Source organism: Clarias gariepinus, chromosome 5 (genome assembly GCF_024256425.1).
Source record: "Clarias gariepinus isolate MV-2021 ecotype Netherlands chromosome 5, CGAR_prim_01v2, whole genome shotgun sequence".
Lineage (NCBI taxonomy): Eukaryota > Metazoa > Chordata > Actinopteri > Siluriformes > Clariidae > Clarias > Clarias gariepinus.
The window spans coordinates 9,632,256-9,658,226 of record NC_071104.1 but is presented as its reverse complement, the minus strand read 5'-3'; the positions used below and the strand labels follow the sequence as shown (position 1 = coordinate 9,658,226).

At 42.6% G+C, this 25,971-nt stretch overlaps 1 protein-coding gene across 3 annotated transcripts in view; it reads right to left on the bottom strand.

The window, feature by feature from the left end:
• Nucleotides 1–21,764, bottom strand: part of zeb2a (zinc finger E-box binding homeobox 2a) — a 46,167-nt gene extending 24,403 nt beyond the window's left edge. For 2 of the 3 annotated variants that reach the window (XM_053496686.1, XM_053496687.1), the window contains exons 1-2: nucleotides 21,511–21,764; nucleotides 19,830–19,935 (exon numbers count right to left, since the gene is read on the bottom strand). In XM_053496686.1, coding sequence (XP_053352661.1) covers nucleotides 19,830–19,935; nucleotides 21,511–21,624 — 220 coding nt within the window. In that variant the 5' untranslated portion in view covers nucleotides 21,625–21,764. Of the gene's footprint in view, nucleotides 1–19,829; nucleotides 19,936–20,309; nucleotides 20,329–21,510 lie in introns of those variants that run through there. The other variant, XM_053496688.1, reaches the window with a different exon arrangement.
• Nucleotides 21,765–25,971: the final 4,207 nt, after the last annotated feature.

Below are 25,971 nucleotides of genomic sequence, written 5' to 3'. Positions count from 1 at the left end.
TCAGGGAGGACAGGATATTAAGTATACACTGAGTGAGAACTCAATAAGAGAGAACTTCTAGAAGGAGAACATGAGAGAGAAGAACACCATTTGAGTAGAAGAACGTTAAAGAGTGCTCGATAAGAATGTAAGCGAGAACGCAATATAGAGGAACACCTTAATTAGGAGAGAACATGGCACAGATAAACATAACATGAAAGAAAAAACACAGTGAAAGAATTCTTATTATGCATCATCTTACAGTCTCGCCTATTCATTTCCCATGTGTGACCAGATTTTCCCCGAATACTGCAGAAAATTTGAAAGCTATCTAAAAGTCAATGAAAGCAGCAGTCTGGACAAATCCATTAAACCTTACACCATACAGAAAGAAAAAAAAAAAAAAAGAAGAGAAAATTGGTCAAAACACAGCAGGAGGGTTAAAAATAAAGCAAGGATGCTTTAGGTGTGTTCATTACAGTTATGTAAAGCGGGGCAAACCTGCTCACTTCATCAGAGAGGGAAATGCAAAACCCTTGAGCTGTTAGACTCTGATAAGGCTTTTGCATGCACCGATATCACGTACCCTGTGTGTATGTGTGCGTGTGTGTTTGTGTTTGTGTGTGTGTGTATGTGTGGTGCAACAGATTGTGTGGGAGTTATGTGTTGTTGAGGTATTTCTTTTTTTTTTATCCTTTTCTTCCCTAACTGAAACCTATCCACTCATTAGCTTTGCTCTGACACGCCGGGTAGGTGTTATTTGTGTATCGCGTTCCCTTCGTTATCATTATGGACGTCTTCCCAGTCATCTGTTGTGGCTATTGCATTAATTCACAGCCACCTCATAGCGAGGGTGACACGGTCTAGTAAAATGTAGGCTCTCTCTCTCGTTCTTGCTCTCTCTCTCTCTCTCTCTCTTTCTCTCCATAACAGCAAGCTGCTACACCGAAGCTGAAGACGAGCTGAACTCCGGTTTAATTGCATATGCATATACAGCACACTCGTGTAAATGTTGGCAATGATAAAGCCTATTTCAGCCCTAGCAGCCTGCTGGCTCCTCATGGGGACGCAAGGCCTACTTCCAAAAAGCATGAATTATTTATCGACCTAGGTGGGAGTGCGACCCTCTTTTCTCAACAAAAGAACGTAACATCTTTAATCTGTAATACTTCCTATTAAACTGCAAAATCCACCACCTTCACACCACCTCGGTGCACGATTTAATAACGACTTCGCTCACACATACACATGCAATCTTCTCCAGCTTGATCTTTGCCAGGTAGGTGAACGTAGCTCTAGGCCCTATGGCCCACACATCCCACTGTGCTGTATGGCAGATGCTGCCAGTTGACCTTTTGACCTTTAAGAAGATGACTGGAGGGTACTTTTTTTTTGTTTGTTTTTTTTGCGCTCAATCCCACCACAGTACGAGTCAAACCTTATTGTAAAAGTCTAATCTTCCTCGTTAGCTCAAGTCAGACTTCAAGACTTTCATCCTTAGCAAACACTTTATGGTTTGTTTACCGCGGAAATTATTCATAATCTGCCCCAGATTGTGGGTTCACCATTTTTTTCTTTTTATTTCTTTTTCTTTTTTTATTTCTTTTTCTTTTTTTTTTTTTTGAAAGCAAAGAATGTTTTGACCAAGTATTTTAATCAATCTTTTGCAACAATTAAAGCTTGGTCTTTCTTAGACCTTCTTACACCTAGGATATTTGCAGAGTGTATTTACAGAGCGTATTCACAGAGATCGGCTGGACAGAAGATAGAGGAACGCACGTACATGTGTCTTAGCATCGAGCCAGGAAACTGGCAATGCATCGCACTCCGACAGGTTCCTCTCTTCTTGACACGTTTAGTATTTCTTGCATGTGACAAAACAGTGGTATTCTAGTCCACCTATTTGTACATTTCCTGAGCTTGACATTTGCAGTAGTGAAACTTTCTAAGTCAGCAGCTTAAGAGCGGGTGGTCAGAATTAATCATACAGCTTTATCAAGGCATACCGTGTGTCCTGATGCTAGCGTTTGACTGCTGAGCGCCATGTTGGACCATCACGCCGCGTAAAAGTCTCAAACCCTTCAAGCCAGATCTTGTAAACAAATGAAACGTTTGATATTGTCCAAACAGTCTAAATGTTCACATCGTGCTCTCTTTAAGACAAAGTCTGGACAAGCTTTCCTTGTGTAGCCTTTTTATTTTATTTATTTATTTATTTATTTATTTATATATTTTTTCCTGCTGCATGCTTGCAGCATGGCTGGTTTGATCACTTTCACACCCAAGAGCCGGAGTCAGTGGTCATTAAAAGAGCATGACCATGTTTTCTCAAGATAAGGTGAACTAGCAGTGTAGGTAACTATCCTGATAAAAGCTTTGTTTTGACCACTGAACCATAAACAGTGATATGGGTCCCTCTACACCTACCCTTGAGCCTAACGAGTTAGATAAGTATGCATCATGTAGCGAAACCTAAAACCTTCACATGTTTTGTTTTTGTTTTCCTGGCGAAAAGGTATGTTATACTAAGATAAGTCTTGATGCAATAATGTCGCGTAAAAGAAAACATACTTTTGTAAAAAGACAACTAGGAAGACTACCAAGTGCACCGTTTTTCACTGTTCCACCGACTTGCGCAATGCTACGACTAAGGCTTTATAAAGATCCGACTAAAGCAACAGTCAACCATTGGTGTAAGCCGATTTAGAGCACCGAGGTACCACCATCTCATGGTGTGAATTGATTTTCAGATCAAGAGATGTCTAGCGCTACCTTTACAGTGACAGATGTATGTTTCTTACATGCGACCTGAGAGAACGACCCCTGAAAACCAACCGCCCTCAGGGCGTAGCGTGGGTAATTTGTCTCGCCCCCCACCCACCTCCCCCTCCGCTCCCTTCCATCCAATTCACCACCACGGATGGCAACGGTTGTCTGAGGTAAGAGGAACTGACAGGCATTCGCTCCCCAGGGCAAAACTTTCCAGTTAAGTGAAGCTGTATGCTGGAGGTAGTGGAAGGAGAAAGAGGGAGAGAGAGAGAGAGAGAAAAAAAAAATCAAATCAATGACTCCTGAGTAGTCATTTGGTCTTCATTACACCCTCCCTTATGGAAGCTAAAAACCACGGGGTTTTTTTTCTCATTCTCTTTTGCTCTGCCACCCACATACGTTTAATGGGCCTCTTAAAGTCTGTCACTTTATTGGCGAGTCATGTTATGAAAGAGGCATGACAATTGTAAATCTCCTGCCTTCCCCTGGAGAGGTTCAAGGAAAACCCTACAGACCAACAGGACGTCATGGAGATGGAGTCCAGGTAACAACAAACAAAAAGACATTTAGAATTCTTTAGCGGAATGTGAAATGATGTGACACACTATCAATCTCAATCAAGCAACGTTACGTTGGTTTATATTGATTAATAATAATAATAATAATAATAATAATAATAAAAAGTCAATGCCTTAAATTGTGTCTCGGAGTAAGAGAAACAAGGTGAGACAATAACCCGGTGCATAACACAAGTTTTTATTTCTAAGTTCTACTTGTGAACCACTGTAATCGCCAATAGACAAGAGACTCAACCTCGCCTGGATGCGCCTAGCAAAAAGCCACGGGTTCCATCATAGGTGTGGAATGTGACGGTTCACGCTCACGGCTTTTTCCGCAAGGTCCACCGTTTGACTCACAAATCGCCATAAACTTTTCCTGTCAGCGGGGTGCATTTTGGAGTGCAGGAAGTCCCACTGGGGAGAGGGGAAGGGGGGGTTGGACGAGTGAGCCATTCTTGCAAACTTTTCACACTCGTATTTTATTTCCTTATGATGTTTGGATTCAAGCCTACAACATCCAGGTGGAGACGATTTCAAGGGCGAGTGCCAGAAATCTGCTAAAGTGGCCAGAGATAGACAAGAGTAACTAAGCAAGTTCGCCTCTTGGCGCTGTACTGCCATTTTTGAATCCAGCTCGAAAACTTTTTTTCCACCTGCTTTTGGATCGTAAAGTTATGTTCTTCACTTTCAGACAATAGCAGGAGACAGCGTGACATGAGGGTCTGAAAGAACAAGCAACAAATGTAAATGCGATGCACTTGTAAGCCACATGACAGACTACAGCTGATAAACTGCAAAAGTAATCATCCATGACTGGCATTGGCAAGGTCACAAACAAGCACATCAGCCATGTTAAACAACGAAGTTTGCATCTGAAACTTCATTTGTCACTTCCTGTTTGGTCATATGATTGGTAAAAAGAGAAGTAATATCGCCTGAAGTGTAGGTTTTTTTTTTTTTTATAAAGACTTAAGTAACTGAACGACCTCAAATAGAAAAAAAAAATCTTCAGCCTATTTAAAGAAATTTTAATACATTATGCAAAAATTTACATTTGCATGATGTCCAGGTTCGTCTTTAATTCTTCCCTAAATCTTGTCAAAAAGAGAAGTATAAACTTGTAGCCTTCTTTCCCAGGAAGAAACCAGCTAGGTCTAACAGAAGGCGTGCATTTAAATGTGAGCAAAGGCACTTCTTCAGAAGAGGAAGGACAATCTAAAATGGAGAACCTGCCAAATAAAATGCTGACACTGCTGATACTTTTTTTTTTTTTTCTCGCACTGTAGCACTTTCCTGCTGAGAACAAAGCACCAATGAAATAACCTTCTCCAGTGGTGGCGGCTATCTACCTGGCTGTTAGCAAGGCCTTCAAATTGCTTGGTGGTAGAGAGTCCAGCCAGGATAAGGCCATCATCAGGAAAGGAGGGCTGGTCAGGGCTTCCTTTAAAACAGCAGGGTCTGTTAATAAACGCTCGGCCTTTTGTTCCTAGCACAGTTGGCAGGAGGCAGGCCAACAATACAGCAGCATATAATGCGCTGTCTCGAGGGATGCTAGAGGCTAGCACCGACGATCTTGCATTCAGTCTCGGTTTAAAGATGAGGGTCACGAACTACTTTTAACATCACCTCTAAAGCCATTGTTTTATTTATTTTTTTCAATCCTTCAGACAAAGTGCCTTTTGACTCTCAAGCGGGTCAGATAGACAGACAGACAATTTTCAAGGATCTGGGAAATGCTTGCTACAGGCAAAGGGTATCATTGGTGCATTCTCAAAATGAGTCTTATTTTTAGGCATGTCTGAGTGACAGCTATCTTGGGACTGCAACAGAGAGAGGCTTGAAGATCAAAAGGACCACAGCTGCTTGTCCTACAACTCTGGCGATCACCCGCTGCCAAGGCCTTAATTTGCTGATACAATCTGACCATTGACTCCAGTTCCCTGCTGTAGCCAGAGGCTTAAGCCACAGCAGACGCTGAAATGCGATTAAACTTATGCTACAAGTTAAGTCTAGACTTCTTCCCCGCCCCATAACCGACGATGATCGACACCGGTGCTGTACGGCTCCTGGCTGCCAAGGCACTCGGGCTGGCACTTGGCTCGCGCTCTCGCGCTACAGTCGAAGGGGGAGATAAGTGACTAGTCTCAGGTGTTGTTACAGCTGTCAGATCCCCCCCCAACCCCCCTATACAGCACCAACAATAAAAAGAACTCCGTGGCCAGGCTGTGGTTAGGAGCATTAGGAAGTGACCTCTTGATCAAATCCAGATGACGGCTCAGAGAACTCAAGACTACGACACCTACAGAAGGTGGGACTGAAACGGCATGTCAACCCACCATAAAGGAGTCATGCTGCTCCGTTTCCTCCTTTTAGCAAATTTTTACCCTTGATTCTACAGTCTTTCGCATTTTCTTTTCTGTCTTGGCTCCGTGTGTGGGCAAAGGGGAGAATTGTTGCCAAAGAGCGATCTAGACGTCAGAGAAGCCACTCATCAGACCGGTTTAGTCAATGGGCTATTAAACATTTCGCAAAATCGAGACGAGTCCCGAGCTCACCCATAACCAGAAGAAAGAAGCAGGCTGGGACTTGTGCCATGGCTGGGTCTTTTGAATCCTAGTGTGTGTCCACTCAAGGTGCCATCTAAAGCAAGTGTGTGTGTGAGGACCCTTCTCCCTCTCCCTCTTCCCTTCGCTCTTTTTCACCCTCCGTCCTTCCTCGCTCTATTAGACTCTGAGTTCCAATTAGCAATTAGATGGCGCCATTGTTGGAGAAACAATTTGTCACTTAAAACGTGACTCCTTAAGACGCTTGTGGCCTTTTTGGTCGAAAAAAGCCACCATTCGCCTGTGAGAGGCTTATTAGAGGAACCAAAACAGGGATCTTTGTGAGAAGGGCATTTTCCGTTGTTACAATTAAGAGGTGGCGTCGAGAGGCAGGGAAGAATTGTTACTTCCATCTCCAAATGCACCTCACGTTCACATGAGCCCTCTTAACACCACCGCCGCCGCCACTAACACCACCGCCATCGCCGCCACCATCCTGTGTATGAGAGCACGCACGTGCAAACACACACTCACGGTTTTGCCATCAGCTACGTCTTCACCAGACACAAGCTTATCGGCTCGTAGCTCCCTGTATCAGCCTCTGTGGCAAAGGTGTGTAACTGTCAAGCTGAGAAGGAATGGAGAAGTAACAGTGTACGCAGACAAGTGGCTTCAAATGACAAAACTCTCGACCGTAAAAAAAAAAAAACATCAAAAGAGAGCCAAATGTTCCCTCGATGTACATTAGAAAGAAATTTAAACAGGACATAAAGGGAATGGTGTGATGAATTACAGTTAGTTGTATCACACACACACACACACACACACACACATATACAGAGCAACCAGAGAAATAATATACCCAGACACTCATGCAGAGATGTTTTCTTAAAAAAAAAAAAAAAAAACAAGGAAAAAGAGGTATCCTTGATTTTTAGTAAGAAGAATGCGAGCCCACCCACGCAACAAGGCTTGGAGCTGTGTGCTACAAAAAATATATATATATATAAAAAATAATACTATTAAAAAAAAAACAGATTTTTGCACTGTAGGGAAAAGGGATTTATCCATTTCCCCATGTGCGAGGAGATATTGTTGCCTCTCTTCACAGGGGCCCGTGAAGAGCACGCAGCTTTTATTAGAACGGTTAAATATTTGCTGGTTGTGTGAGACGAGGCAAAATTTATATCCGTACTGCCTTCGTTTACGCGGGCCATATGCTTCCACCTGTTCGAAAGCTTAAACTTGCTCTCACAATTCGCACAAAAAAAAAAAACGACAGAACGTGCTTTGTCCTGCTGTTTTGGTAGACCAGTGACGGAATGCAAGAAAAAAAATAAATAAATAAATAAATAAACTGCAGTCTGCATATTACAGTATGTGCCTAGATAGGGAACTACCCTGCTTTGATAAAATAAAAGAGAGATATCGCAGAGCGCTATATTAGAGACGTTTAAGTACAAACTAGAAACTACACGAAATAAAAGGGCTCGCAAGAATTACACTGAGAACGGGTTTAAATGAGAAAGCGCACCAGGACACACTCCTTAAGGGGGTTATTATGCTCATATTAGAAAGGCTTTAACTGCGTTTCATCCAGGGAGCAATCATTTAAAGAATTAACATGAATTACACATAATTAAGCACTTACCTGTGACGGTGGAAGGTGTGTGTGTGTGAAAGAGAGAGACATCGGTCATCGGTGCCATGAAAGAGAATATAAAGAGAATTATGTCAATTTATTATTATAGAGTTTATTATAAATCTAAAAAAACAAGAAGGTAAAACATAAAGGCTGAATATTTCACTTATACACCTAAATTAGTTTACACGGCAACAAAAGTATACTAATAATAAATCAATGCTTTCAACACATTTTTTCACACCATCAGGTCCCGGTGAAAAACGTTCATTTACACCAGACATTTGGCGGACACTCTCATCCAGAACTTTTCTGATTATACATCTGAGCAGTTGAGGGTCAGGGGCCTTGCTCAAGGGCCCAACAGGGGCCGCTGGGGTTTGAACCTGAGACCTTCCTTGCGTTAAATATTTTAAAGTCACAAATAAAGTGATTTAAATTAATTCTGTGTATGTGTGTGTTGCCTATAGTTGTGTGTCTATGGCAGATCGAGAAATCGAAAGTAATTACTTTTCCTTCGATTCATTTGAATAGTATGTGTAGCCATGGCCAGCTCCTAATGAATTACCTTCTGGTCTAGCGCACATATTTACGGCCAACATGTCTGATTTCGCTTAAACCAATTTGCATTTAACCTAGATTCCCCTTCCAGAAGGATTAATACCGCGCTTGTATTCAACATGCCAAGTGGACTATAATTGCAAGAACTGTCCACTCAGATATTTGTAAAGTTATACAAGTTTCGAGTCCCCCCCCCCCCAAAAAAAACCCTGACGTTAGTTTCATATAACGATATTCAAATGATAATCGAGTTCCCAAAAGAGAAAAACACAACACTAGGTCCTTTATAGATTTGGGATGGTATATAGAAATGTCAGTCACATCCTTTCCCTACTTCATTATATAGATTAAACGAGGCATATCCCTCCGCTCCGAGCTTTCATTCATTCTCCTGTCTGAGACGCCCAAACAAAAGGCTCTCTTAGACAAGAGGTACGACCCCAGGCGGCCCACTGGGTCACCTATTCCTGCCACGCCGTCATCTTTCCCACGCTAACCTTACGCACTCATTAACGCTCGGCCATTCGTTTCAGGTGAACTGTGTAATGAGGTGTCGTGACAGATTTGAAGAAAACTTGACTCGGCTCCCTTCTTCTACGTCTCACGCTCCTCATAGTCCCTCCTCGCATGTGAGTCGACTGTGACTCTTGTAAACAAGTCCGCACCCAAACCTCATGAGTACCTCATCTACCTTGTGGGCAGACTTGTTAGACATAAAAAAAAAAGACAAACCAAATGAAACTTGAAAAAATTCTCATGCAAGAAAGCCGCCCATATCCGTTTTCGGCGGCTTGTAATATTTCGAGGCACTTGAGGTCAAATCACTTCAGCAGGAAGCATCGGTGCCTGCGTGCTCTAAAGTCTCGTGTTAGCGGGTGGCTATTTTAGACCTTGCGCTTTCTGGTCAGGGCCCTGGTGCAGCTGACGCTCCTCCCCTCTCAGAGTGTTTCGGAGAGGACGTCAGCAGATCTTTTCATCCTTCACAGTGAGGTGCAGTTATCACATAACCTCTGGAAAAGGGTGGGCACCGAGCCCGGCCTCTAATTAAAAGGGAGAGCCTGTAAGCAAGCATATTCTCTTAAATGTTTACAGATGGATCTGGGATGACAGGTGACTGGTTGTGTGGCTCAGACCTGGCTGGGTGGCACACGACTGGTTTCATACACCGAGAAACAACAGATAATAAAAAAATGCACCAACAATGCCGAGAACTAGCATTAGGACATCGAGCAATGAACTGTGTCGAAGTGGTTTTCCACATGAAACCGTTTATGCAACGGCAATGTGATTAGGTGCAAGGTTTAAAAAAAACTGAAAAAAATGAAAGAAAAACAATTTTAACCCGTGATCGAGGTCACGTAATAAAAGGGTTAAATCATTTCATAACGACGAATGTTAAGATAAAAGTCATGCAGGACTGTGAGGAAGTTGATTAAACCACGCAGACCGATAGCTTTTGTTGGTCGCGTAAACTATTCCTTGATTCAGCTAAAACGGTTGATGGCTGGCCGCCCGCTCATTAAGCTGCCCTTACATGCCACGGAGTAGAACGCACAATTCGAGCCAGCGGGCTGGAGATCTGTGCGGCCGCTTCTAAAAAAAATAAAAATAAATAAATAAAAATGCCGGGATGCACCGCGCTGTATTTTTAGGCCGTGCATGGAAAAAAGAAAATGGCAGTACGTCTCTGTGGTTTCCCAGCGCTGGTTCGGCTGTGGGGACGGCAACCACCAGTCCTGCGGTGAAAACAACACAGACGACAGGAGCGTTTGAAGTCGAAACCCTCTTGGACGTCGATCAAAAGGTGAAACATATTAACAGGCATTGTTCGCATTCTCATATTAGGTCGTGCTAATGCGAGACAAGACTGACCTAAAGAATTTATGAGGCTTTGACAAGCTTTTACATCTGTAGAGTTTCACAGGAACTTTAGGTAATCTCCGTCATCAATCTGGGATGGTTGAATACCACAACTAATGTACCATTGCAATTATTTCCAAACATAATGGAAGAGAACAATTCCCCCAGCCACCCCCTCCGATATTTTAGCTCCATGTGACTTTTTTTTCCCCCTGCATCTGTTCTCTTTTGCGAGAGACACCAGAGGTACGCTGACAGAAGGGAAGGAGAAAATTCCTCCTCGTCGATCGTATCTGGCTCGGGGTAATAAAGTCAGAATGAATTTTAACCCTGGCTCCCTTTGTAGTCACTTCAGCTGCTCTGTTCGGAAAAAAACAAGTCAATCACTGGGCCGGAGTAATCTCGTTACCTGTGAAATGCATGCATGCCGGCTCCATTTGTGAATCAGAGACTTAACTCGGACAAAAACAAGCCGAGTGACAAATGCAGCCACTAATCCATCATCAAATCATACTGTTACTGCCGATGCGGATTTTCTGGCTTCCTGAGCCGTGCTTCATGTTTCACTAACGCTTTCGAATAAGTACAAAATATTCAAAAAGTTTCATTGTGTTAAAACACACGTCGCACGACGTTTCACTGACTCTCGGAGACCCAGCACACCTTATTAGCACCCTCTACATCTGCGTGGAACAATCTGTCTCACGGGAGCCCACGACATTCTGAAGCACCTTGTCAGATGCCGCCTGACCCGCTTGCTCCGCGCGGCGCCCCCCGGGGGAGAGAAGAAAGAAGAACGAAACAATGACGGAAAAGGGTTGTGTGCAGCCAAGAGGAGAAACGAGGGAGGGGTGTATGTGTGTGTGTGTGTGTGTGTGTGTGTGTGTGTTCGAGTGATTGTGCGTATGTGTGTGTGTGACAGAGACAGGGAATGAGAATGGGAACGCTTCAACACTAAGCCTACCGTTCTACCGTTTCCTCCCCCCCTCCACACACACACACACACACACACACACACACACGCACACACTCACACACCCAGACTATTGTACACCCGGGGGCTTTGCAGATAAATGGCCGCATGTTAACCACATTTGACGTGCTGCACAAAAGGGGACACCGCGGGTCCCATGACGCAACCTGCAACAACTAACCCCCCCACCCCCCCACCCCCCCCATGCACCCCCCACCCAACTTCCCCCACTCTCACCTCCTCCTGCTCTACCCATCCTGAACGAGGCATGGGGGAAAAAAAAGACATTAGGTGCCGTGATTGGATGAAGCTAGGACGTCAAGTGCGAAGAGACGGGCAACAATTTGTCGCTAGGCTGTATGGGCTCTTTAGCTTCATGCCTGGCTGGACTTTTTGACCTAATGCCGAGTTGACAGGTCCCGAAAGAGATAAAGTAATGAATCACAGGACCTGTATGAGTTTTTCTTTTCTCTCTCCCCTCTTTCTTGCGTGTTTATACAGCTGGATTCTTAGGATGAACCAACAATTAATAAACAAACACATGCAAAAAAACAACCCTGGTCCAGTTGTAAACACTAACAACAGCTGATCCCTGACAAGCCTGACTGCAACATTTACACAGAAATCTAAATGTTCGGTCACTGTTATGTTCTGATCCTGTTTACAGAAGAATGCATGAGCAAAAAGAAAAAATAAAAGACTTTTATTAACGTGGCTATTACAAATCGTAATTATTGTACCTGTAAGAACACTACCTGAGACATTCACCAACTTCGTAATGTGAAAGTGATTGTGATATCAGGCACCAAAGTAGCCCAGTTCCTTTAGAACCCATTCAGGTACAAAACGTGACCTCTGTAACACCAGAGCATGGGAGCCAGGCACCACCCTCTCCCCTGCACCCACTTGCTCAGCCACCGAGCCAAAAAAACAACAAAAAAAAAAAAACAGTGGGACTTGCTTCACAGCGCCAGCGCTAACCTTTTCAGCCCCATCACGTCTTTGATGCCTGACGGCCTGTACAAAAGCACCTGCTCCATCCCTGGAGAGCTCCTCTGGTCCCCCCCTACTCCAACCCCTGCTGACCTCGCTGGCATTCCATGCCTTTGGGGGGCCCTTCCCATGGCTACCTCTCTCCCTCAGCTGCCTCCGAAGCCTCCCACGGCTCAGTCCTACACGTACCCCCAATCCCCCTCTGCCCCATAATCCCATAGTAAACACCTCGGCAGATCTGGGCGGCGTAAGGATGCACGAGACTTCTCAGCGAGCTCTGGAGAAAGGTGCTGAGCTGATAGGACGGTGATGCGTGGGAACAAGGGAGGAGGGCTACGGGCAGAACACCTCATTGAGATGCAAAGGGGTCAGTGGCAGAGTGAGAAACCTCATAAAGTGACAAAGGCTGCCACAGGTCGATGTGGAGACGTGTAAACATCCTGAGCGAGATCTATTAACGCTTTAATATTATTGTTATTATATATATTAATGTATAAGATCCTGCATGCTTACGAATGTAAAATGAGCTGCTTTATTTTTTTTTTCTTTTTAACAAAGAAAAAAAATGAATGCATTCATAACTCGCTTTACTAAAGCGTCATATTAGTGTCTGTTAGTGTTTTTAACCAAACTGCACCGTCATTCTACTAAACATGTCACTTACTCAGTGTGGTTTTCGTGTCTATGTGTGTAAGTACGAATGAGGGAGGGAGAAAGAGAAAGAGAGACAGAGAGAAAGAGAGTGAGAGAAAGATATATATGCATGCAAGTGGGTGGACAGCTGTGTTCTTTTCAGATAAACTTACAATTAGAGACGGGTTTCCCCTTTCTCCTTTAAGTCACTCCTGGCATAATATGACAAGAGGCATCTCCATTACAACACATATTTCATTCACAGCGAAGGCCACAATGTGATTAGCGCCTAATGCCCATGTGAAATGCGGAGATTAAAACCGAATGATACCCCTTGAACGTGCGTGCACCTGCACAAAACACAGAAGTCGCCCCTTTCGGATCCTAACACTCCTCCGGCAAATATAAGCATTAATACTTATTACCAAGTCAATACGATGTAGCTTTACACTTATTTTACATAACAAGAGTTCAGTGAATCAGAAGTGGGTGGAATCCATAAGCAATGCCTATTATTAATCGCGCTGGCCTGATTCTAGCCCGTCTTGCCATGTTGGTGTAAGACACCTTCAGCCCTTCCTTATCCCTAATATCCCCTTAACCCTCCTTCTGTCTCCTCCTCCTCCTCCTTCTCCTCCTCCTCCTCACCGCTCAGTCTGCCCAGTCACCACTGGAAGATAGCGCGCTAATTGCAGGCATGCCAGGCTAGCACCATAATAAGGCTGGAGCGGGGTGGGTTGGTTGGTAGGATGGGTGGGGGAGACATTAAGCGTGGCTTGCTCATTTGTGGGGACGGTTGAGGAAGGTGCCACACATGAATATTTCATTAGCTTTAATTGCTGAGGAACACTTTCTTTATGGCAGTCTCGCCAAAGAGGCCGCCAGCGGTAATAACGAGGCTTGGCCCTATTGTAAAACTTGAAAAGCTGATGGCATCAAGACCTGTGATTTTGCCTGCCTGAAAAGGTAGATTCACATGTGCCATCTGGAGCCATGGCACACATGGCAATTCGGTCTCACTGCTGCTCACCAGTCAGAGGAGAATATAGACCTCATGACAGTTATTTTAGCTGCGGGCTGTTCTTGCACTTTAAAATAGGATTACACCTTTAGTTCAGTACAAAAAAAAAACCCTTTCATGACATCCACATCTCAGACAATCCATAGATTCTGGACTTTCCGTAACCCTGTCAAAGAACAGGCTCAGGTTAAGTGCGGCAGCAAACGTGAAGCTTTGCACGAGTTTAAGGAAGCTCAGTCTGCACGCTCCGGTCTGTCCTTCCCTTAAGCTACTGTATTATAGCTTTGACATGGCCGTCAGATCCAATCCTCCTGAACTGTAGTGCTTACACTGAGGAAGGGGATCATTTAGCTCAGGAATGTAAAGCACAGGACATCCTCCCTGATAAGGGCCAGGCATGCTTTGCCTGAGGTTGTGGGCCAGGAGTTATCGACTTGGAAGGCAGCGAGTCAGCACTACGCACAGGCCCTGGCTTCCGTGAGCAAAGAACCTCTTCATTACTTTAATTGCTAGACCTATAACCTAAAAAAAATAGTGCCCTGTAATCTCTTGATCCAAGCACCCAGTTGGTGGGCAATTTGCTGAAACTGCAAGGAGCAACAGGGGAATGGAGAAGGAAAAAAAAAAGAAAAGAATAGATGATACCGGAGCTGGCCACAGAATCGGGGATGCTTGAGAACTAGAAGCTTGGTTCTTTTCCAGCTGAAAAGACTGACATTAAGTTTATCCATCAGGCAAGAGCCAAGAAGGAGTGCTGCGACTATGACTAACGTGACTCCCTTGTGTGCAATGCCTGCCATTTGCCAGGTTTAAACCAGAAAAACCATGCCCATATTCCTTACACACTCCTCACATGCGAAAATGAAAAGCAATCATAACACACTCGACGTAACTGAAAAGGACGCGCAAATCTAATCCGGGCTCCGCACAATGCCTGAGATTCTGGGGCCGGAGATGAAAGAGACGGTTGTAATCTCGTCGCAAGCAACAGACTGCAATTACTTCTCCACACAATCCCAGGGCTGCATTCGCACATTCGGTGCAGCCTCCGAACGCAGGTGACCGGGCCGGCATGGCAATGCACGGGCAAGCTTTCAGGCCACGCTATAGATCTGGCACTAGGTGGGGAAGCGCTGTTATCGGCGCTGGCTTTAAGAGGCACTCACCCGTGCACGAGAGGTCTGGACCCGCAGATGTCATGACACCTTAATCCACCGATCCGTTATTGATTGTTCCATGTGGCGGCAACCTTGCCGGAGGTGTTCCACTAATCAAACGGAAGTGCGCGCTGGGAAAGAACATCTGAGCGACTAGGCGAACATAAATCCATACTTTTGATAGTCATGTATTTTAACCATGAAGACATTGACATAAGGCATGAAAATAAGTCTTTGATTATTTCCTGGTAGTAAATAAATAAAAAAAAAAACTTATTTTTTACATCCCAATTTTATTACCTAAACACACACACTCACACACACTACTGATGGAACCTTACTCCTATTCATTATCACCCGGGCTGTTGTTTCTGCAGCCTGCAGTGACATACCTCATTATTGACCTTGGTAAATCCTCACTGTTTAGGCTAACGGAGGTGCGGCGCCACAAAATGTCACGCCGCTACACTGTACTCGCTCATGAAGAAAATGTGCACATGGTTACACGCAGGGAGGGAGAGAGGGGAGAGCAAACTCACAACAAACCCCTGTCCGTCACCTTGAACCACGCGCACGAACCGTCAACAACAGAACACCTCAAACCAAACAGCTGATAACGGCAGAGCAGGCACCGAGATCTGGTGAAACATTACATTCAGCGGTGACTAGATCTGGAAAGAGAGTGTGGGCGTTTGGGCCCGGGCTCATCAAATCAAACACAGGAGCGGCCTTTGTCCGTAGTGAAACAAACACTTTTGCATTTGCAGCTGTATCATCTCGAAGGGAGTGGGAGGGCAAGAGAACGGTGGAATGGGGGGGGGTCGGACCCCTGAGTGTAAATTGCTCATTCTGGTTAGTCACAAGTGACACAGGACTAACAGGGCCTTGGGTGGCATTCTCCTGTCCCTCTTAGCAGTGACAGATGTTATGAGGACAGGGGAGGATAAAGCTCTCTCTCTCTCTCTTTACAGAAACTCTAAGGGGGATGGGTTGACGAAGCTTAACTTGGAATTATTCGTCTTATGTAAAATGTTATGCACAGGTTCTCAACCTCCATCTATAAGCACTACACTAATCTCTGAGCCCAGGAATCAACTCTTGGGGTGAAAAGAAAAGAAGAAGAAGAAAAAGAGGCGCATCTTTTTTGCTAATGTAGGTCCCCTTGTTGTTGGTAGATAGCCAGTTACTTTAGCGTTAACCAAGCTCCCTAGGCCACCACGCTGCTTAATGCGATAATGCGGCCGCCCGGTTCAGCTTTAGGCCTCCTGCACCCCGACAAACAAAGGGCTCCCTCTTTCCAAACGCAGCCCTGTCCCCCCCCCCAATTGTCCATAGGTGTTTGCTGAAGTAAATCGGCCTAAATCCTGCACAGCTTGGCCCAGATGAAAAGGGAGGGGGGATCTGAATGAAGGTGTACAGATAATCTGCTTTTCTTTACAACAACAGAAAAAAAAAAAAAGTTGAAGGGAACGGGGGCGAAACAGATAAAATTAGGAATTCATATCACATGCTTCATTTGAGTGCTCTTGCATCCTCTCCTTTTCTCTCTCCCTCTTTCTCTCTCTCTCTCGCTGCCTCGCTCACTCACTCTTTCGGGTTTGCATTTGTGATCCCTGACCTATTGAGGTGCAAGGGGGAAAGGCGAGTGAAAAGCTGGCACAATAAGCGACGTCTCGCCCGTCAGTGAAAAGGCGCAGGCTTTTAGCCCCTGACAGGACGCTCTGTTTCGCTCACTAAAAGAGATGTGGCTGAAGAAAGTCAGTGACTTGAGAATGACATCTGTCTGGCGGTGGATACAGATCTTCTTGTCCAACGAGGCAGCCGATCGAGCCTCAGGCTCATAACTTTGTTCGATACATATTAAACCCACCTTGAGCCTGAAGGAGTCAGAGCGGGCGAAGCAGGAACTGGAATCAGAAAATGAAATCTGGACCGGCTCAAATCAAACCATGACCAATTCCCGTAAACAATCTGTTGCTTTGCTTGTTCTTACTTTGTTGTTCTGTCTCTGTTAATAGCTCAGGAACGGCATACAGTAACACTATCTGCGGCATTAGTAAAACAGTCCAGACTCTTAGTAGAGGCGACGGTCTATTGTGGGCTGCGTAACCAGGGGAAGTTTAACAATCGTGTAGAGACACCGAAGTTATGTCACTCTCTACCTCTCCACCTCCTGCTCTTCTCTTTGCCAGGCATAATTTCTACTTTTCTGCCTCTTTCCTCTCGCTTTCTCTTTTCTCTCTCTCGTGCGCAGTCTTTTCATCTCAGGCTTTGGGATGCTGAAAGCGAGAGAGTGGCCTAGCAGCAGTGAAAGGGCTGAATTGTGATTAAGAAGGAGGAGAGGAGCTCCTTTTCTTTGTTCTACCCTCGGGGGTGTTTACTGAGGGGGAGTGTGGCGGAGGAGGGAGAGAGGGAGCGAAGGGAAAGGGAGAAAAAGGGATAGAGACTTGGTTTGGGGGGGTGGTGGCTGAAACATGGCAAAGCAGATATGAAAGGCATTCAGGTCAGGGTGGATGGGAGAAGGAGTGGTGACAGTAACAGTGATGGCGTGTGTGTTTATGAATGTAAATATGGATGTGGGATGACTAGGGTAAAAGTTATTCTAATATCATCATTGTTTTTTTTTATTTTTATTATAAGCTTATGTGCCCACTCTCGAATAAGAGAAAGCATTTATTTTAACGCAACTGAGGAAAGGACAGAGCAAAAGGTGTCTCACGCAGCTGCCAGGACAATGGCCTAGTTGTGCGAGGGACGGTACACAGGGCTCCCTGGCACTGCTGTTTATAAGAGCGTGCCAATGAGATGCCCAGATGACAAGCCATTGTCTTAGCTCTTTGTCTGGCCGAACCTGCTAACCTCGCTGAAACGGTCTCAAATCAAACACCGGACAGTGTTTCTTTTCAGCGATTTAATCTGAAAAGTGTGACTAAATTAGGGAGGAGAGGGATAAAATGAGCAAATTATTTTGAGGAAAGAAATTTAGCATGTGCCATCATTTCTGATCCAAAGTAAACATTTAGAAACATAGTACATTCCCTATAATGAGGGGCAGCAAGAAAAAAAACAAAACAAAACAAAAACATAATTGAGACGCCCTACAACAAAAGGTTCTCCACATCATTCTTCATTAAAGCTGAGGTATGCTACTAATAAACTTGTAAAAGCTAAGGCAGGGATAACCATGTATCGCTGACAGTTTAGTCAGTAACAGCTGAACGCTATGCCTTTACATGCACACGGATTAAGTTACACACTTGGGCCTTACACTGCCCTCTCATTGGGCACTACAAAACAAGGAGGTGTGGCCAGAGACACAGACACAGGACCGAGAGCAGGGTCCTAAACCATACTAATTATGCTGCTATACTACACAGTAGACACACACACGCACACAAAATTCTACAACTATCGCAGCAGTGAAAGAAACAGTGGCTAATTTGTTGACTGATTAGAACAGTAGACACGACTTGAAAACATAAAAAAAAAAAAAAAATTGTTCCAAAATAAATAAAAGTGTCTGTTTATTTAAAGGCTGTAAGGCTTGTTTTTGCTCACAGATCATGCAGGATCAGGATACAGATGTACAGGGAGAGTTGCTTTAACCCAGACTAGATCAAAACAAATTCTTCTTATATAATCATAGCGGGAAACAAGGCTACTTTTTTTAATCAGTGTAAAATAGGTATATGAATTCAGTATATAAGATTAACAGAAATCCTGGCCGTTTTGCTGTTTTCACCTCCTCTTTTTCTTTCAAACACTAAACAGCGTAATGCACTTCAACAGGCTTTTTCAGCCCTCGTCAATGAGGCCATCATCATTATCATCATCATCATTATTATTATTATTATTGTTGTTGTTGTTATGAATATACGAAGCTTAAGGATTGGTAATAAAAACATATCACGATTCAACACAATTTTTGTCATGCATGATCACATCACTAGGACACATCACCGAGCCAAAACAAGCACATGGCTGATTACTCCTGTCGTCTCCAACCCCTTCATCACCCCCATGTTATACTGTTTCACACCACTGACTTTGTCCTGGGTCACAAAAACGAGCCTGGAGCTGTATTTAAGGTTCTAATCGATTCTTTTTCCTATCCCCCCCACCCAAAGTAATCAATACACAGCATTTAATACTAGATGGACTTGAAGTTTATTCAGAAACAAAATGTGGCTTTTAAATATATAGGACTGTCTTTTCAATTAAACCCTCTCTTTGTCTTTCTTTATTAACCTTTTGATTATTTGATTGATATCGTGTCTCTGAATGCACCAACCAACACCCAGCTCATGCCGCACATGGATAGTTAAAAGTAAAACAATTGAGGATTGAAGATGAGTTTTGGAGAGAAATCATGAAATGATTTTAGTTGCAGTGCATAGTTTTTACAGTTATCCAGCCTTCTCTCACACACCCAAACACTCATGTATATATATATATATATATATATATATATATATATATATATATATATATATAATTTTATAATTTTATCCATAGTCTTTCAGTAATAGAGAAAATTATAAGAAAGTGTGAACAGACTCGTGTTGGTTTGTAAACTTCTCTCCAAGTGACTGTAGGAATGATTTCAATCCAATTCAAGAATTCAAATACATCAAAGCACATCAAAGGCTTCTAAATAACCGTTTTCACAAATTTGACACGTATAATAAAAAAGTATGTTATTTACACAAACTCATACACTACACGCGACTCCCTTTCTACCTCAGTGTGTGTATGTCGCACACATGCACATGCACACGCACACGGGTGCGCGCACTCACATAACGGTTTTGTGCTCAGGATAAGCAGGACCGCTACTCAGCTTCCCTATCTCTCTGACTAAACTTCTCAACTCTCTCTCGCTCTCTCTCTCACACACACACACTCACACACACACATATAACCATCCTAACCACCACCGATGACATGCCATAACATAAAATAAAAACTTCCATCAAGACTTTTTTTTATTTATTTGGTAACGCGTTTCAATCAAACACTCACTCACTTACTCACTCACACACTCATTCACACATACACACACTGCGAGTTGTCCCCTCACAAAAACCGGTCCCTAAAGTTCAACAGCACTGTGGTCTAAGAAAGGGCTCGTTCCTTACCGTTCTTCCTCCTTGGGTTGGCTTGTTTTCGCCTCTTACAGCGCGGCCCCTCCGCCATGATCTCCGGCTTCATTGATAAGAGGCGCACTGCAACTCCATCCAGGATCTAAACCACACCAAAACACAACGACGCCAACAGTTTGAACTGGGCTTACTTCTTCTTCTTCTTCCTATTTTATCTAGGTTATTACAGGGCTGTGTCTCGTTCGCGACACGCAAAATCTAAGAATAATTCTTTGAGAATGAGAAAGGACGAAAACCAAAAAAAAAAAAAAAAAGAACTTGAAAGTCCCCAAAAATGAAGTTTTGTTGCGCGCTCGGAGGGAGCGCCGTGCGTCGCCTCTCCTGATCTTTTGAAGTGTCTGATCGGACAGCAGAAGGAGTGAGAGAGAGAGAGAGAGAGAGTGAGAGAGAGAGAGAGAGAGAGAGAGGAGGCGGAGAGGTGGGGGACAGGCACAGGAAAAAAATGGAGACACACACCTTCTTTACAAGTTTTTAAACAAGACAAAAAAATCATGTCGATTTAACATACGTCTATCTTAGATCACACACTTATAAAGAGGAAGAAACTGTCTGTGTGTGTATGTGTGATAGAGGGAGAGAGAGAGAGAGAGAGAGAGAGATCGCGCATCAGGTTTTATTCGAGCGGTTCCCTTTCTATAGTGAGAAAACTATATGAAGTTTATGAATGACGTAGCTTTTGTTTTTTTTCGTTTTGTTTTCAATCTATCTAATTAAGTCTTTGATGATTTAAAAATGCTTAAAAATTAGTTTTTTTTAACGTTTTTTTTAAGATACACAGATAGAGATAGATAGATAGATAGAGAGAGAGAGAGAGAGAGAGAAAGAGGACGTTTTTGTGGTTTGCTCAATCGTAACACAGAATAAAAAATGTTTTAGAAACGATAGAAGAGACTGAAGTAAATTTTTGTTATTATTATTTTATAAAATTTTGATTTTTACATATTTTGGAGCTGTTAGACCTGCGCTGTGCTTCTAAAAGCTAAAATTATAGAAATGGAACAGAAATAATAAACAGACTAAAATGTAAAAAATTAAACATTAAACATTATAGACATAAATAGGAGATGACTATAAGAAGGCTGCATGAAAAGGTAATAATAATAATAATAATAATAGCTACAAATTAGTCAGCTTATAAATATAGAAATCTCGGAATAAATATCAAATAGTTTTAGGTAATAATAATCAAGTGACATTTCTGCATATGGCACACCACAAGTACCTGTACGCACGCACACGGACACGCACACACCAGTTTGTAATATGCAATATATATATATATATATATATATATATATATATATATATATATATATATATATATATATTATTTTTTTTAAATAAAAATTAATGCCAAGAATAATATAACTCCAGTTCTGGGACACGAACTGCACCGAGCGCGTATAACGAGAGAGAGAGAGGGAGAGAGCGCGCGCGCTCACGGGAGCGCCGGTGGTATCCTGAGCTCGTCGCCGCACAGGAGCGCGCGCTCCTTTTTTCCCCCACTCTCACTCTCACCTGCACAGGTGAGTGCATGGACGGTGCCAAGTTTTCTTACTCATTTGGAGGGAAAAAAGAATTAAAACTCAATGCAAAAGCGCCATCTCCAAGGGCCTGAATAGATACACACACACACACACAAAACAAACACACCTACCGGAGTGTGGAGTAGAGTGGAGGACAGCTCCCGACTCGGACTGAAAGGGAGGAAGGAGAATGCTGAGGAAGGGTTTGGAAGGCGAAGCCGAGTGTCGGATCGAACCACAGACATGCGCGCCAGCCTGCCTGCGACTGCGTCTGCACCATTCACTCCACGTGAGGGACCGTTATTCCTTGATGGACAGGTTAGGAGTTAAGATCTGGAGGAGCTGACGTGATGTTACGCCTCTTCAATTTTTTTCATCTCTCTCTCTCTCTCTCTCTCTCTTTCTCTCTCTCCCTGTCTTTACTTTATTTGCGCTACACCGAGACGCGCCACCTATCTTTACGCAGAGGAATGTAAAGAAGATCGGACGCGATGGAGGTCGAGTGGAAGGGGAGAAGAGAGGGGGGCAAATAATAGCACAAAAAGGCCACCTGAAAGCTTGTACCTTTAACTCGGACAGGTAGCGTACCTGTGGTAGCGCATGCGCAGTTGGAATTGATTCATCCAGGTGCTGTTGAGACAGATGTGCGCGTCATTTAAACGAGGCAGAATATACAAGCACACATCATTTATTATTATTTATAATGTTACTGTTATTTGTTTTGTGTCATCCTTCTATTTTTATATTTTCTTCCAATCCTGACACGACACACACACACACACCCTCTCTGGTTGGTAGAAGGGCTGTTCCTTCTCTCTCACACTCTGTTATTCCCTGTGGAGTTCAGATATACTAATCGACCAATAAAATTCCAGAGTGGTTTTATGCTCTTGTTCCAGAGAAATTGTGTTTTACAGGATATTACTCATAAACATATATGTATGAAGAATGAACAGATTAATAACATTATTATTATTATTATTATTATTATTATTATTATTATTGTGATTAAATCAGTGTCCATTTGAATCTCTCTCTCTCTCTCTCTCTCTCTCTCTCTCTCTGCGTGTGCGCGCGCGCGTGTGCGCGCACTAGCTTCTCAAGTATTGAGTGTGGCATGAAATTGGATTACAGTTTAGAGTGAATAAAACCCTCACCTAGGAATTTATTTGTACTGATTTTTCCCCCTTGCTACCAGACTATGACCCAATTATTTTTGTATTTATTTATTTTTCTAAAAAGTATTTTTTTTTCTAAGAAAAAAATAAAATAAAAAAGGGTTTTCATAGGGGTTCAATTTGAGAATGGGATCAAAACCCTTGGCACATATTTATTTCTCTCTCACAAATTTGAGGAGGTTCCACATATTGTAAAACATAATAATAATAATAATAATAATAATAACGAATAATAATTATAATAGTTATAATAATAACTGCGCATGCGCAGTGCACGTCACACAAACGACCACGTTACCACTTGTTGAGAATAGCACTTTTTTTCTCCTCCTATGACTGTAAAAACTAAAAAAAGAAAAATCAAACAGCAAAAGAAGAAGAAAAAACAGAAAAAAAAAATTCTGTGACTAAATCTCATGTAAGATCTCATATCTTGCTTCAGATCATTTTGTAAAAATGTAACTGTGTCTTTAGATGATTTAAAAAAAAGGATTTAACATTTGTAAATACCAAAAGCCTTTGAAGCTGGCCTACACAATTTATGGGATGCAGATTCATCCAAAAATTGATCGGAAGTGTGTAATTTAAAATACTTACACTTATTCATACATTATTACACTCTTACAAAATAAATCCTGCAATTTATGTCACAACGAAAATGATCTTTCGTTAACCTTTCATGTTTTAAAAAAGGGAGTTAAGCTGGATGTCCTAAGTCAATGGAAGTCAGTGAGTTATTGGAAAGGAGAAGTGAGAGAGCTAGTCATCAAGAACCTGGGGAAAGGTTGACCACAATGCAACCATGTGAGTTCTTACACTCGCATACACCCGTACACGTACACACAGACACACACTTGTTGCATGATCACACTTCTTGCGACATTGCTAAAAACACAGTTCTTTATTTAAACCACTGAAGAAGGTGAGAGAGGGAAGAACAAGAAAGAGAGAGGTAGTTGAGCAGAGACAGAGAAAACAGACCAGTTCCTCTCTTAATCTATCTATTAGACATGAAGACACACACTTGCGTGCTGTAAGACACATTCAAGACAGGTAAGACAGGTAAGACAGTGTGTAAGCCTTTCCTACACTCACTTCATATTTCTATATTATCAATAGGCTACTGTATAGCTTAAAGAGATTTAGGATTTAAGGCCTCGTTTATCAATTTTCTTGTCAAGATGCATTTTTGCACATTAAAATATACATACACAGAGAGAAAGAGAGAGACAACTGAAAGTAAGGATAAATGAAAGCAAAGGAATGTCTCAGAGACGGAAGTGGAAATTATTTTGATTCTTAGTTACAGCACAAACTAACCACACCTAAAAAGGTCACAATCTAGACATGTTACAGATAAGGATTAGATCAATTTTGATGTGAATTAAACGAGAGAAATAGTTTAACATGAATATGGATGGGAATTAAGAGATCTACAACATCCCCAAGCAATCATGGTCACCAAGCACCCCATACAGGAAAACTATTTATGAATTGATTAATTGTTTTAAGCCTCTCACCCCACATGCCCTTGTATCTCATATGGATATGACGCTGTCATTGAAGAAAAGAATATGATTTGTGTCATAAGGAAACCTGATCTATTCAGGAAGAAATCGGTGCTTTCACACAGCACTCTGGAGAATCTATGGCACATCACAAATTGAGACAAAACAGATCAGTCACTTAAAGAGCACTAAAGAGGAAGTCTCACACTGCATTATAACAAAACACAGAGTGGCAAATGGAACTGACTTATACCCCACATACGAGGCATTGCACCGTTTCTTCTATTTATACAGTGTCATATTTTTTTTTACCCTTTACTGCATGACTGGGGTTTATTGAATGAATATGTGGATATGTATTAAACTGTGACATGGCTTGCTTTGTTAAATTAATATTTACATCCATATTTAATGTTTCTTTTAATGCCATTATCATGACACATCCAGTTATCACAAAATTTTCATTACATTTCAAAATAAAAAGTGTAAACTGTAGATATGATCTAAACAGCTGAGGTTCATATAAGTGCTTGTATGATGTGAATTCCGTGGAGGGTTTTTATAAATGCCAATTTATTGTATCCATAAAAATCCATAAAGCATCTCCTCACTTGGCCCCCCTCTGTAATATGTAGTGAATATGAAAACACAAAACAAGATGATACAATCATGGAACTGTTAGGACACTAGTGATGCTAGTGCATTATATGAGGGGTTTATGAACCCAGACTTTTATCGTGCAGAACAACAGAACGCTGTCATGAGATTAAAAACTCCCTTTATTTCTCGATATAATCCCCTGCGACACTAATGCACTTATTCCAGCGTTTCACTAGTGCTAGGATACCATCAAGGTAGAATGTTTACGCCAGAGCCATGATCTGACTGCCTCCTTCACAGCTGAAATACTGGCCTTCCAAGAGTTCCAAACATATCAGGACTGTACAATGGATGTGGCAGTATTTCTCCGCCGATTTTCTGTTATGTGCAAGTGGTGTTGGTGAATGATCATGATCGTGTGTACAAGTTCTATAGACAGATGCATCTCTTCTGCAAGTTGGTGACAAGTTATCCACTGATTTTCAAGGATCAGGCATTACTTGAGCTGAATGTTCACAGGAACGACTGCAACGGGGTCCGAGACACCTTCCTTAAAATGCTTGCACCATTTAAATGTTTTACTGTGTCTCTGAGTCTTAACAGAAAACTGTGCTGGAAGTCATCTGTAAATGTCAATCGGCTTTACGCCTTCATTCATTTATGAGAAATTTTATTACGAGTCCTGGTTTGACTAGAAAGTCCTTTGTAATGGGTTTAAGCATAACTAGGCGTCATCTTTTGTATGGAGTGTTCCTACATCTTACCTTAAACATGGAACAATAAACAAAGATTTTGGCTGTGCTGAGAAAATATCAATAAATATAAAAAAAAGATAAAAAAAAAAACAAGGCCAAAACTGTCATTTGAATAGCAACATTTACAAGGTTAAAAACCTGTACCCACACACACACACACACACACACACACACACACACACACACACATACACACAAACTGTACTTCATGCAAGATCTAATCCGGCATCAGCACAACAGCTGTCAACACAAACACATCACTAATCTACTGAAATAATACCATCGTTAGTGAAAAAAGAAACAGAGCAAGAGACACTGGGAGAGCAGGGATGGGATGGACACGGGTCACACTTTCCACTAATCCTTGGAGAAAAGCACAGCTTAATACCAAGGCCTTGGAAATAAAACACCATTTTGGGGAGGGCAAGCCAAGACCAAGTTCCACCCCAAAACCGAATGAGTGATATTTTGTGGCATATGGTTACTGTATCAGCTTACAACATACAGGAGGATTTGTGCTTCTGGGTGAGGATCCATGGGGCTGATTACAT